The 12,858-nt window shown below is 60.1% G+C and overlaps 1 protein-coding gene across 1 annotated transcript in view; it reads right to left on the bottom strand.

Annotated features, from left to right (window-relative positions):
* Positions 1 to 11,559, bottom strand: part of HS6ST1 (heparan sulfate 6-O-sulfotransferase 1) — a 51,333-nt gene extending 39,774 nt beyond the window's left edge. The window contains exon 1 of the mRNA XM_032263980.1: positions 10,730 to 11,559. Within this exon, the coding sequence (XP_032119871.1) occupies positions 10,730 to 11,256 (527 nt within the window). The 5' untranslated portion in view covers positions 11,257 to 11,559. The remainder of the gene's footprint in view (positions 1 to 10,729) is intronic.
* Positions 11,560 to 12,858: the final 1,299 nt, after the last annotated feature.

The raw sequence follows: 12,858 nt of genomic DNA, 5'->3' as shown, positions 1-12,858 counted from the left end.
CAATGGCTATGAGGGGCCCTGGCACAGGAGGAGCTGCCTGCTCATCTAGCCTTCCTGGGCTCCGTGCTGTGCAGCTGCCACCATGGGCACTGCTGACGACCTCAGGGAAGGCCATGGGGGGTGCGTGCTGCAGGGAGGATGCTGGTCAGCTGCCATCTGCCCACCGCTTACACTAACAGGTCCCTGGCTGAGCTCCCCCCACCAGCAGGGTCCCATGGGGTTCAGAGGTCAGCAGGTGGACCACTTCTTGGCATGTGCCTCGGCTGGAGGATCAGATGTGCCTGGGCCAGCCTGGCCCTATCTGGTGCAGGCACCAGGATGCCACAGGCCCAAACCCATACATGACGAAACCATGAACGGGAGGAGAGACGCAGGGAGGATGCTACCCGTGGAACCTGGCACCAGGACCCATAAAGAACACTAACAAACCAACATGCGAAGCACAAACAACCCTTCAGGGGAAAACAGGCCAAAGACACGAGTAGGTCCGTGGAGGGAACCTCAGCAGCCAATAAACACATGGTAAGATGCCCATCTCTTCGCCACGGGGAAATGGACTCAGAGCACAGAGGTCCCATTTCCCGGCTCCTAGCCTGGCAGAAATGAGCCGAGTGTGCCCAGCCAAACAATGGGGAACCACAGGCACAGCACGGTGATGAGGAGAAGCCCCCTGACACTCTCCTAGGGACACATAAGGACCATGAGCAAGCACTGTGGCTGCACCTGGACTGTGATGGCCCCGCAGCTGTGTTACAACAAAGCAGGATCCGTCTAGGCTGCCTTGATGTTAAGTCCAGCAGTCAATGAATTAAACATGCATGTCAGGGGGCAACAGGGATAAATCTCTACACAAGGCTGAGTGAAGACAGCAAGTTGCAGAAGGTTAAGTAGAGTTTGATAAGGGTTCTGGAAAGTTAGTAACATCAAAACGGCACTGTGTATCATTTAAGGAATAGACACATCTATGGCGAAAGCATAAACACAAGGGCAGAGAACATGGGCAACGCAGGACAGTGGTGACAAGCGAGGCTGCAGGGAGGTAGGGGTGGGGTGGGGTGGGGTGCAGTGCATGGGGTCTTCACCTGTAAACTGCACCCAGCTCTTAGCCTGCAGTGGGAACAAGAGGTGAAGCTCCACAAGGCTTCCCAGTTACACCCCTGGATATGCCACGCAGGGGGTGACATCAGCTGGTGGGGTCCGGGAAAGGGAAGAACCACTGCATCTGAGGAACAAGGCCTGAGACCACAGCCAGGTAGGCCTCTGCCCAGGGCCAGCATCATGCAGCGTCTACCCTTTCCTCCTCTTGACCCTGAGTTCCTCTTGGTCAGATGGCTGGGGGTGGAGTCAGGGGCTGGGGGTGGAGTCAGATGGCTGTGGCTGCAGTTAGGCTGCCACCAACAGGGTCTCTCGACCTTGGCACCAGGACAGATGTGCAGTGTCTACATCCTGGCTGCTGGCCAGGGAGGGTCAGAGCTTTCTGGAGATCCTAGTAGAGACACCCTTTTGTCAAGTGGGCACAGTCAGGAAGGCACTGGGTGGTCCCAAGGCCACAGCCCAAGGTAAGCAGGAGACCCCCCCCACGTTAAAGCGCAGCATGTTCCAGGTCATCACCTTGGAAGGCCAGTGATGACGCCTGGTGATGTCCCAGATAACAGGACCCAACCTGCACAGACTTCGGCTGCTTTGAGAGAAGCTGCCTGCAAACCAACCAGTTCATGGAGTAAGAACAAGAGCTGACTTCCTAGCTGGCTTTGGAGGTCTCTTCCCTGTCTCCAGGAGAGATGGGCCAGATTTCAGCCTCTGTGAACAGAGGCCACAGTGCAACTGTGGGTGCAATTCAAGTGACTACCTACTAAGTAGGACTACCCACACTTAGAACAGGCACTAAGTATGCCCACTTTACAGATGGGGAACCTGAGACGCAGAAGCTTGTGAGATGCAAAGCCAGGATGTGGCCCAGCTGGTCTGGCTGCAAGCCTGGGGCTCCTCTTTTGCTCTGCTGCCACGCTGGCATGGTCCCGGGGTTCTCCAGCCCCGAGGTGGATCCTGGCCAGCCTCTCCTGCCCTCCTTTTTGCTGGGTTACCCATAGAACCTTCTGTCCCTGTTTGCTGTGGAGGGTGAGGAATGGCGTGGAGCTTAGGGAGTGGACTCCTTGCTGGGCTCTCATCTCCCACTCCATGAGGTGGAAATGGGGCCAGATCTAGAAGGCAAACTGGGCTGGCCCCAGAGCTTGGCCACTCCCATGTCCACCTGATACAGCTTCTGAGCAGTGGCCTGGGCTGACCAGTGGAGAGCCCCTCCTAGGGACAGCTGGGATCCTGACCAGCAGGGGCGGTCACCCACGGCCACTGACCTCTGTGGCCTTCAAGGCTTCGTGAACAATTAACTCCAGAGTTTCAATCTCTCCAGTTTGTATCTTTCCAGACAATTAGTGACTTGCTCTGATGGCCCACCTGTTGGGCCTTTTAACATTCTCTGTGTAAACAACCCTAGGCAGCTGTGCTGGACACGTGTGGCCTTCAAAGACAGGCCAGGTGCAGGCCGTCGGGAGCCGCCTCCCGCTGATGCCCTGGCCCCGAGGCCAGCCTCACTGCGGCACGCGGAGAGCTGCTGACAGCTGCCTCTCCAGATGAGGAACTGGCGCTCCACCAGACTGCAGAATGCTAAGGGGTTATGAGTGGCCATGCGGTCACAGGGGTCACAGTTAATAAGTCACTGGTTCCTCTACAGAACCAAATGGCAGACACCCCCCTTTTAGAGATGGGAAGACTGAGGCTCAGGCAGGTATCTACCTGGGCGCATGAGACCCACTGGCCCCAGCCACAAGGTAGGAGAGGCTGTCCAGGGCACTCCTCTCTTCCTTGGACTCCCAGCAGAGCTTTCCAGAAAAAGCCCACCCAATGCATAGCCCAGGGCCTGAGCGGGCAGCAGAGGCCCTACAGGTTCCCTGCCCTCCACCGCAGCCTCAGTGCCTGGTCTGCACAGAGAGGACCCAAGAGCTCCCGGCCTTGTGGAACTTGGGGCGTGTCACCCCCACCAGCATCCCCCAGGGAGGTGGGCCCCAGCCCCAGAGCACACGCTGTGTGAGTTGTGAAGTCAACGAATCAAGGACCAACAGTGGGTGGGTGTGGGGCCCCAAAGGTCCTGTGCCCAGGAGGGAGCTCAGGGCAGAGGCATGGCAGCAGAAGGTCACAGGCTGGCAGGGACGCGTGTGAATCCTTAGTGCAGCTCCCAGCACCCACAGAGCTGGCTCAGGAGCAGCTGGTGGCATGGAGGGGAGAGCTGTCCTGGATGGTTTTCACTCTATGGTCAAGGAAACAGCCCCAGCTTCACACCATGGCTGGGGTGGCATGCATGTGGTGTCTGGTGGCTGGACAGCCTCCCTCTGCCCATCTGCTGACCCTAAATGTCCTCTGACAGCATCTACCCTGGGTTCATGGTCTGGGATCAGCACTTTAACGCTCCTGTGTGGGTGCGTACAGGACAATGCCCCACTAGGAAAGGGGCACTTTCAGGAAAGGAACAGAGACATTAGGCCACAAGTCCCACAGTCAGAAAGCAACAGGCCTGCAGACAGGGGCCCCTCTCCACTCACGCCGCCCATCTCCACTGCCCACTCTTGCTGTGACTGGCTGGGTCTCAGACGATGTGTCTGAAACCGAACTGTGCTTTCAGAGTGCTGCTTCCATTCTACGCCTGTCCATCCTGCAAAACCCTGTGTGTGGGAGGCTTCTCCACCCCCTCAGGGTACTGCAGGCCATGCCTCTTGCTGCCACCAGCTTTCGGTCATTTGGCCGGAACAACCTCATCCCCTAGGGCTAAGGCTATTTTTTTCAGCATAACAGACCCCACCCAAACCCCAAACAGACAGCAAATCTTCATAGAAAGAGAGAGCCAACTGAGTTTCTGAAAAGGCAAGAACAAGAGTCTTAACAGATGAAAACCTTTTTGCAAGCAAGATGTCACTTCACCTCTAAGTGCTGCTGTGGAGTGGGCCTCAAAAAGAGGAGAGCAGGTGCCAGTGAGTGTCCAGGTGGCTGCAGAGAAGTGCCTGAAAAGCAGCTGGCAGGGGACAGCCCGAGTCTGCCTCCCGCCTGAATCACACAGCCTTCCAGCAGGGCTCCCATGACTGGCCCTCACACGCTGCCACTCAGTAACTGCCCCACCGAGTTCGGCTTCTCACGCTCTTCCCACCTCAAACCCAAAAGACCCACCACACGCCACCATCAAGCGGGAGTTCAGCCCAGTCCTGCTGCCTCCCTGCTGCTGGAGGTCTGACCCAGAAACACCCCACAGTATTTCACAGAGGGGAAATTCAGTCCCACAAAATGCCACGCGGGTTGGTGACAGCACCCAGAGAGGGAAGCTGAGGGGTTGGGAACATTCCCGGGCTTCCCACCTCCTTTCTACTGAGGCGAGCAGAGGGATGGCCTGGACCCACCTATACCCATACATGCTCACAGCACTGCCTCCCACACGCTGATCCTCCCTGGGCCGGGCTAGTGGTGGCATCGGTGGTGCAGGACCAGGGAAGCATCTGAGAACAACCCATCTTACGGGGAGGTGGCAGAAGGGGCTGGCCACACTGCGCCAGGAGCTAAGCACCACCATGGGCAGTCTCTGCTGCCAGGGGGCTGACCCTCAGGCAGCCTTGCTACCTTTGCAGAGCCCAGAGCACAGCATGACGCCTGTCCTGCGGATCTGGGTGAAGGCTGCCAGACGTCTTCCAGTAAAGGCAACCACACAGGCCTACATGAGAAACTCTGTGTCTGCCCAGCTCTCAGAAGCCCTAGTGTTCTGCATCTGGTTGGTCTGGGCCAGCGGCAATCGTTCCCACCTGTGGACAGTCTTCCATGCCCGTGCAGGATGGGGGGAGCAGAGGGCTGGGTGCAGCACACAGCCTTCAGGACATACTGACAGCTGTTCACATGCTAGCTCCCGGCCCTCCAGGCTGAGAGAGGGACTGACACGTTCTCTATCTTCTCCGGGCCCTGCCTTCCTTGTGTGGAAAATGGGGCCCATCTTCATACCCTTGTCTTGTGGGATTGTGGGGTCCAAACAAGATGACCCATTCCAAGTGCCTGCTAAGTGCTCAGGGGACAAGAGCCACCCTGTCTGCCTCCCTGCATGCCCCCATGGCCTGTCGTGCCTCTTCCTCATAGAGGGGAAATTCAGTCCTGCAAAATGCCACATGGGATGGTGATGACACCCCGAGTACGCTCCAGGCCCCCGGGAGCTGCACTCCTCTCTCAGCAGGGGTGAAATGCGGCCACCTGTGAGCAGGTAGGGGCATGTGGGTGACTGGGCATGGCTGCTCCCAAGCACCCTACACAGATGGGCCACCCCGAGGGCACTCATTGGGCAAGGCTTGGCAATAAAAACCATAAGACTGGCACTTTTTGGTGATTTAAGAAAATAAATTTAAAAAAAATTCACAATAGGCCAGCACAGTGGCTCATGCCTGTAATCCCAGCACTCTGGCAGGCGGAGGCGGGCGGATCACCTGAGGTCCAGAGTTCAAGACCAGCCTGGTCAACATGGTGAAACCCTGTCTCTACTAAAAATACAAACCAATTAGCCAGGTGTGGTGGCAGGAGCCTGTAATCCCAGCTACTTGGTAGGCTGAGGCAGGAGAATTGTTTGAACTCGGGAGGGAGAGGCTGCAGAAGGCTGAGATCACACCATTGCACTCCAGACTATGGACAGAGTGAGATTCCATCGCGGAAAAAAAAAACAAACATTTTTTTTCACATAATATGCAGTACCAATGAGTGTGCCACTGAGATGGGTGCTCACAGTACAGCTGGGAACATACCACGAGTCGGTGCTCTGAAAAGGAAGGTAACATTTGTACCAAGAGCAGTAAAACATTCAGACTATTCAACTCAGAAATTCTACTCCTAGGAATCTCCAAAGGAAATCAGAGCTATGCAGAATATTTACACAAAAGGACGCGTCCTGCAGCAGTCCTCACAGAGCCCAGAATGGGCAACCTGCATGCTCAGCCACCGCCAGCCAGCGGTGCACACCCAGGGCGGAGCAGCTGCAGCCACTCAAATATTAAGTTTTAATGGCAACAGACAACATTTACGGTGTAATTTATATGATGGCTTCAATTACAGCGGAAAACTATGCATGAGGAATGGATGATTTTCCTTTTCTCCCTCTGCCTCATGCTTTCCTCCCACTCATCTACTAAACAATCATTATAACCACAACAAAGGGGGTTGTGAAAGAAAAAGCCCCCCAGTCCCAAAAGACGACAAAACCATGCCCCTGCTCCTCCTCCCTCCTGGGCCCTTGGGGACGCCAGACCCAAGGTGGCCACTCCCCTGCATGGCAGGCAGAACTCCCACTAAGAAAAAAATCTGGATTCTCTGGTCCTGGGGCCCAGGTGGGCACTGCACTCTCTGGGATTGGACTCTCTGATCTAGGAGAGGAGTCCCCAGGGCTCCTTGTGGCCCACGTTTTACGTGTGAAGTGACTAGGGCAGGAAGCTCTGGCGTGAAGGCCACCGGAGCAGTACTGCAGAAATGATCTCCCAAGCCACAGGACCATCTAAAATGATCCTGTTGCCAAACATTCAGAAGTTTGCCTTACCATGTGTCTGCTTAAAATGAAGGGTTTTAAAAAATCTGCTTTTAGTAAAAATCTAATTAGGAACATCTTGACCACAGATTCCCTTCTCATCTCAACCAAAGGCCTCTCTAGGCAATGCAGGTGACAGTGACAGCCCCTGCCCAGTCCCCAGGTCCTGTTCATTGGCCCCAGTCACATGCTCTGGGTAACATCTGTCCCCATCACAAGGGTCTGTCCCTTGATCTCAAAGAAGAAAGGGATTATGAAGGTAAAGTGGAAGCTGTCATGTACCACAGAAACAAAGGCTTTCATCTAAGGCCACCCCCACCTGGTTCACCCCACCAAGGAGCCCCCTGGGTTCTCAGGGAACAGCATGGCATTCAAGACTGGCTGTGAACCTGAGTCACAGGGAAAGGGTGGGAAAGAGCCCAAGAAAAAACATTCTCATGGTGCCAGGATGAGGGTAGTGCCCACCTGGCATTAAACCACAGCAGTGTCAATGCATGGTGCAGGTGCCAGGGTGGCAGACGGGAGAGTGGCTGAGGCATCGAAGACAACAGGGGAGCCAAGGAACAGAAAGCCAGGGGAGGCTTCCTGGAGGAGGAAGCATTTGAGCACAGGCTGAAGTGGGGGAGGAGCAGGCAGAACAGTGGGGTAGGAGAGCAGCCGTGCCAGGTGGAGGGCACACAGGCCCAGCACCAGGAATTTCTGGAACCTAACAAGGCTTCAGGATCATGGAGGGTGGGGAAGGGCACAGGTCAAAGACGAGGTTGCAGGTACTGAGAGGGCTGTACACCATCAACCTGTGGGTCCTGCTGCCATCCTCCTGCAAGGAAGCACTATCTCTGCAGGACAACGTCACGGAGGCTGCAAGCCCACTGAGGGCTCCAGAGAGGCCCTGCTGCAGAGAGGATGTGAGCTGGGCCCACGACCCCAGCAGAGGTTGCCCAGACCACACTTGGGCTCCAGATGCCCTCTGTGGCCCCAAATGAAGCGTACATGATTTCAGGGACATTTCCAGGGTGGCCCGGGCAAGACTTTGACCATGCCTCTTCTTTGCGTTGCCTCAGGTGGACGGGAAGAGGAAGGAGGGAGGTTCTGGCTCTGGAGCACCATCAGAACCCCCTGAGTGACAGCGGCGGAGTGTGGGGTGCTGAGACCTTCTAACCGAGTGGTCCCTGGAATGGCTGGCCATTTGGCTGCTGCTTGGGGATGGCTGCAGCTCTCCAAGACCAGCCAGCGAACGTCCTTCCAGGGCAGTCTTACAAGCACTCTGGCTGATGTCAGCAGGTGAAGCAGCCCCCACGGCGAACACAGGACTAAAGAGGGACCTGCCAGCACTCTGCTCACACACCTGTTCCTCTCTACCAAGACAGCCAAGCACCAACAGCCGCTAGAAGTTCCAAACCATATTCCAGGAAGAGGTCAAAAACCTGTCCATCTCCACGTGTCACCTGAGTGTACGCGCAGCTCAGAGCAGCCCAGGCGGATGCTGTGCAACGGGGAGGCTGGCAGCTGGGAAGAGCCCCACATCTGTTACTCGCACCCCAGGCCCACCTTGCCTACGCCCTCACAAACCGCAGCAGGGGCTGGGAGGGGCTTGGTGGAGAGGTTCCGGGAGCCAGCCTTGGGCAGGGAGGCGGGCAGAGACAGGAGGAAAAGAGGGTCTCAGTCCCCAGAGAACAAGGAGAGGGCAGTGCAGAGCCAGAGTGAAGGCATCACAGGAGGGCCAGGGTGACAGACCTGAGTCTTCCGACACCAAGCCCACTCAACACCGGGCGCCCCAGCAGGGGATGGGCACTGCCCCTGACAGAGAGTTGCTGGGTCCCTGGGTAGATGAGGGAAGTGCATCCCAACTGCCACAGCACAGCAGCTTAGCCCAGCCCCAGCCTGGGCCAGAGGACTCAGGTGGTGGGACAGCCTCGGCAGGGGACCTCAGTGCAGCTCAGTCCAGCAAGCACAAAGCCAAGAATATCTTGGCCTCCCGAGGAAGCTCATTAAAAAAACAATCTACCTAGTGTCTGCAACATAAATGCAGGGAGTGGAGGCGGAAAAGAAGGACTTGGAGGGCGGGGCGCTGTCACCTGCCTGGTGGCACAACCCACTTGCAGAGTGGGTGGCAGAGGGGGTCTCCTGAGGGCCCTGGAAGCCCCTCCCCACCGGCCGCATGCTGCTGAGCTGGCAGTTTCCAGGCTGGCAGCCCACCTCGGCGAGAGGCATCTGCGTTTTCCATTTTTGCTCCACAGATGCTTTCTGGGCAGGGGGAGCTGGGCCTCTCTGGTGCAGCACCTGGGGCCCCATCGGCCTCACGTGGTCCTCCCACTCTCGTGGACAAACTCTCGAGAAAGGAGGCCAAGGCCCTTCAACCATGGGACCCACAGGGGTGCAGGAGTGCAGGGCTGCAGGAAGAGCATCCTGATTGCAATCTGGGGCTGAGGTGGCCTCTGCTGAGTAGGCTTACTTCAAAGGCTCCAGCTTCTTGGCAGCCTGAAGCTTCCACGCACTCCTCTTAAGCTCCTGAGCTGTTAAGTCCCTCTGGCAAAGGGGGCGGCCCCCACCCTCTCACCCATAACAGGCAAGGAGGCGCCTGTTGGGATTGGTCGGTCACCAGCTCTGGGAGACTACTGCTCTGGCTGGCAGAATGGTGGGCGGGGGCATGGCTGCAGTCCCAGGCCCAGCTCAGCCTAGCACAGAGCGGCTGGACCAAGTTTAGGGGGCTCTGCAGCAGGAATATGCATCTGTGCAGAGCAGACCAAGGGCTGGGCCGGAAGCAATCCTTCAGGGACCCTAGACAGGCAGCTCTGTGACCGCCAAGTGTAAGGGGCCTAGAACGTTACCTCCCAAGCTGGGAGCTGGTGTGTGTGTGATGTCCCTCCAACTCTAGGACCCCAATTTCCTGACAGTCTGAGAAAGACCACAGAGCAACGATTGAGGGCTGTGCAGGGGAGCAGTCACTTGGACTCTGCTCAGCTCCAGGCTGGCCAGACCTTTGAGGCTCCCCAAGCACACCTGAGAGCCTGCAGCCTCTGGACTCAGAGAGACAGCCACACACCTGCAGCCGCCCAGCCTCCTATCCCCAGCCAGTCTGCAAACTCAGTCCCAAGGCAAATTTGGAAGAGAAACAAAAGGCAGGCAGGAAGCCCTGCTACTGGCCCTTCCCAGCCCAGACTTCAGGGAGGAAAGCCGCGCAGGGCATCCCTGTGGGACAGATGGGCACCAACCAGAACAGGAGGAAAATAACCCCAACTTTAACTGCTGGAAACCCAGCAGCACCCCAGGTGCCCCTACAAACTGCTTCCCAGGAGAGCTGCCCCAGCGCCCTCCCATGCCCTGTTTCCTTACTGCTGCTCAGCTCTGTGCTCCCCAACTCCCGCGGACATGGAGCTGTGGGACCCCAGGGAAGGGGTCTGTAGCACAGGTTCCCTGGACCAGCTCAGCTACCCCCAACCTGGCTGGTGGCTTCCTGGGGAAGGTGGCTCCTATCGTTGGCTTTTGTTCCTCTCTCCAGGCAAGCCTGTGCTGGAAGAACTCGGCGGACAGGCCCGCTGAAAGGACAGGCGGCATGCCTCCTCCCTGCCCCCAGCCCCAGGTCAACAGGGCCTTTGTTCTACCTGCACACACCGGCAGGAAGGCGGGCAGAGCCAGCCCCCTTCCCTGGCAGCTCCCCCACCTTCTGAAGGCAGGTACCCTAGGCACAGGGGCGGCCCCTCACTACTCTCACTTCGACTTTGGGGACCACAGCACCGGAGGGGCACGGGGAAGCCAACACTCCAGGTGGGCCACGGACACTCCCGGAAGCCCTTGTCCCCAGGGCCAGCAGGCCAGACCTCATGGCGTACAGCAGGTGAGGTGGCCCGAGGGCAGCGGTGCAGCCAAGCCGGCAGTGGGACAGCACGAGGCAAGAAGAGGGTGAGAGCGAGGTCAGAAAGCTCAGTGACAGCCGGCCAGAGCAGAGGAGCTGGGAGCCTCGAGCGCCCGGCAGGTCAGGAGGGGTGGTGGCGAGTGGGGGCCCCAAGAGGGCCGGAAAGGGGGCTGGGGAAGGCAGGAAACGGGGATGGGGAGGGCAGGCCGACCCAGCACAGCCCGACGGGCACACGGCCCGGCCTCGGGGGCGCAGCCGCGCGAGGATCCCGCCGCCCCGGCGCTCACCTGGGAGTGCGCAGCGCGGCGGGGTCGCGGCGGTCCAGCACGCCGGGCACGCAGTTGGTGAGCTCGGTCCAGTCGGCGTGCAGCCCGCAGCTCCAACCGGTGGAGAAGCGGGAGAAGAGCCAGGTCTCGCGGCGGTTGGGCCGGTAGCAGGTGCACTTCTTCTGGCCGGGCCGGCAGTCGCAGGGCACCTCGAGGCGGACGTTCTGCACGAGGTGGCGGCCGAAGGTGGTGCCGCCCGTCTTCTGGATGTGCAGGAAGACGATCACGTCGTCGCCCTTCATGTCGAAGCGCAGCGAGCGCTCCAGCTCGCGCACCGGGAAGTAGTACTTCTTCTCGTAGTGGGGGTCGGGCGTGGGGAACAGGTCCAGGTCGTCGGGCGGCGCGCGGCCGCCGGGCGCGCCCAGGCTCAGCCCCGGGCCCGCGTACTGGTACAGGATGAGCATGAAGCACACCGAGCCCGCCACCACCAGCACGAACTTGCTGGCGCGCTCAACCATGGTCCTGCCGCCGGCGCGCCGCCGCCGCATGTGTCACCATCGCCGGGGCCCGGGCGCGGGGCGCGGGGCCTGGGAGGGCGGGGGGCGCGGGCGCTGCTGCCTCCGCCGCCGCCCGCGCTCCGGCCCAGCCCGGCTACTCGGCGCCCAGGCCGCCCGCAGCGGCGCGGGCCCCGACCCTCCGCGGCGCCATGGCTGCTCCCCGCCCGGCCCCGGCTCCCGGGCCCGCTGCCCGGCTCGGCTCCGCTCGGCCCTGCTACCGGTCCTGGCCCCGGCCCGCACCGCGCGCCCCGCGCCCCTGCACCGGCCCGCTCCGCTCCGCTCCGCGCCGAGAACGCTCTGCGCCGCCCCGCGCGCCGCCGCGTCTCCGCAGTCCGCCGCCGCCCCGCCCCGGCCCGCCCCCGGCCCGCCCCCGTGGCGGCTCTTGCCGTCGCCGCCCGCGCCGATCCTCGGCCCCGCCCCCGGAGTGCCTGGGGCCGCCGCGGGTGCAGGGCGCCGGGACCGGGTCTGCGGGCGGTGGCGAGGCCGCTGGCGGGCGGGCAGCCGGGAATGGAACCGATTCCGCCCGCAGAGGCGTGGGGGACCGGCGGGCAGCGCTGAGCCCTGGCGTGGGCGGCTCTCCTGGGGCGGGGCGGGGGGGCGCAGCGGCTGGCGCCTCTGGAGCCTGGGTCCCCCCTCCTCCCCAAGTCCCGGCCGCCCGCGTCCCCGCAGCGTGCGGGGGAGGAAAGGCCTTGACCTTGCACGCCGGGGCTCTGAAGTTCCAAACGCCGGCCGCCGGCTGGGCTGCACTTCCAGGGACCAGGGCGGCGGGGGCCGCGCGCCGCGGGGGCCAGGAGGGAAAGCGAGGCTTTGCTTTGCTGCCCGATCCCCCTACCCCGCGGCTGGCTTTGGGACGGAGCCCCGCAGCCCTGCTTTGAGGAGACGCGGGGCTGCCTGCAGAGGCCTGCGGACCGACTTCATGTCTCCCTCCTTGTTTGAAAGGAATTTCAGCCAAGGTGCATTTTCCCTCTCCATGTTTATTATACTCCAGTGAAAAAGTTATAAAACGTTGACCCAATTCTTAAGAACCGTGAGTGCCCACCAAAGAGTCTGGCTTTCGTGGGTCGCTCGGAGAGTCCCGAGCCTCGGGGCCCATCCTGGCTGCCGAGGCCTCGCTCCCCGTTGGCTGGCGTGCGGGCAGGGTGGTGCGGACTCCTCACTCGCCGCCCAGCCTGGGAAGAACGCGGCATTCGTGGGGCGGGAGCGCCCGCCAGGTACCCACTCATGCTGCTTGGGTTCTGGCAATACTTGGAGGTCATTTCACGTCCCAGCCTCTTGGAAACACAGGAGAGGGGCTGGGACGAGAAGTGATCTGCCAGGATCTCACAGCGGCAGGGCCGCCCTGGGTGGGCCCTAGTGTGTTGGCTCAGGCCAGCGCGGGCTCTGGGAGCCAGTCTGGCTGCCAGGTGTGGGCTCCCAGTGTCCACATCAAGCCCTGCTGGAGGCAGAGCGGGGGTGCCCTACCTTCTGTTCTGTTAGGGTCTGGAAGTCATGATCGGGGGCCACTTATGCCTCAGTAAAGCTGTTAAACATAGACAACGTCATACCAGAAAGCCCTCCTGAAGCAAACCCAGAGAGCTGAAAAAACCCACACCC

The sequence above is a fragment of the Sapajus apella genome, unplaced genomic scaffold (genome assembly GCF_009761245.1).
Source record: "Sapajus apella isolate SASKATOON/1434 unplaced genomic scaffold, GSC_monkey_1.0 scaffold140, whole genome shotgun sequence".
In the NCBI taxonomy this organism is placed as follows: Eukaryota; Metazoa; Chordata; class Mammalia; order Primates; family Cebidae; genus Sapajus; species Sapajus apella.
Note: the sequence above shows the minus strand (reverse complement) of the source record. Positions and strands in the feature narration are given on the sequence as shown.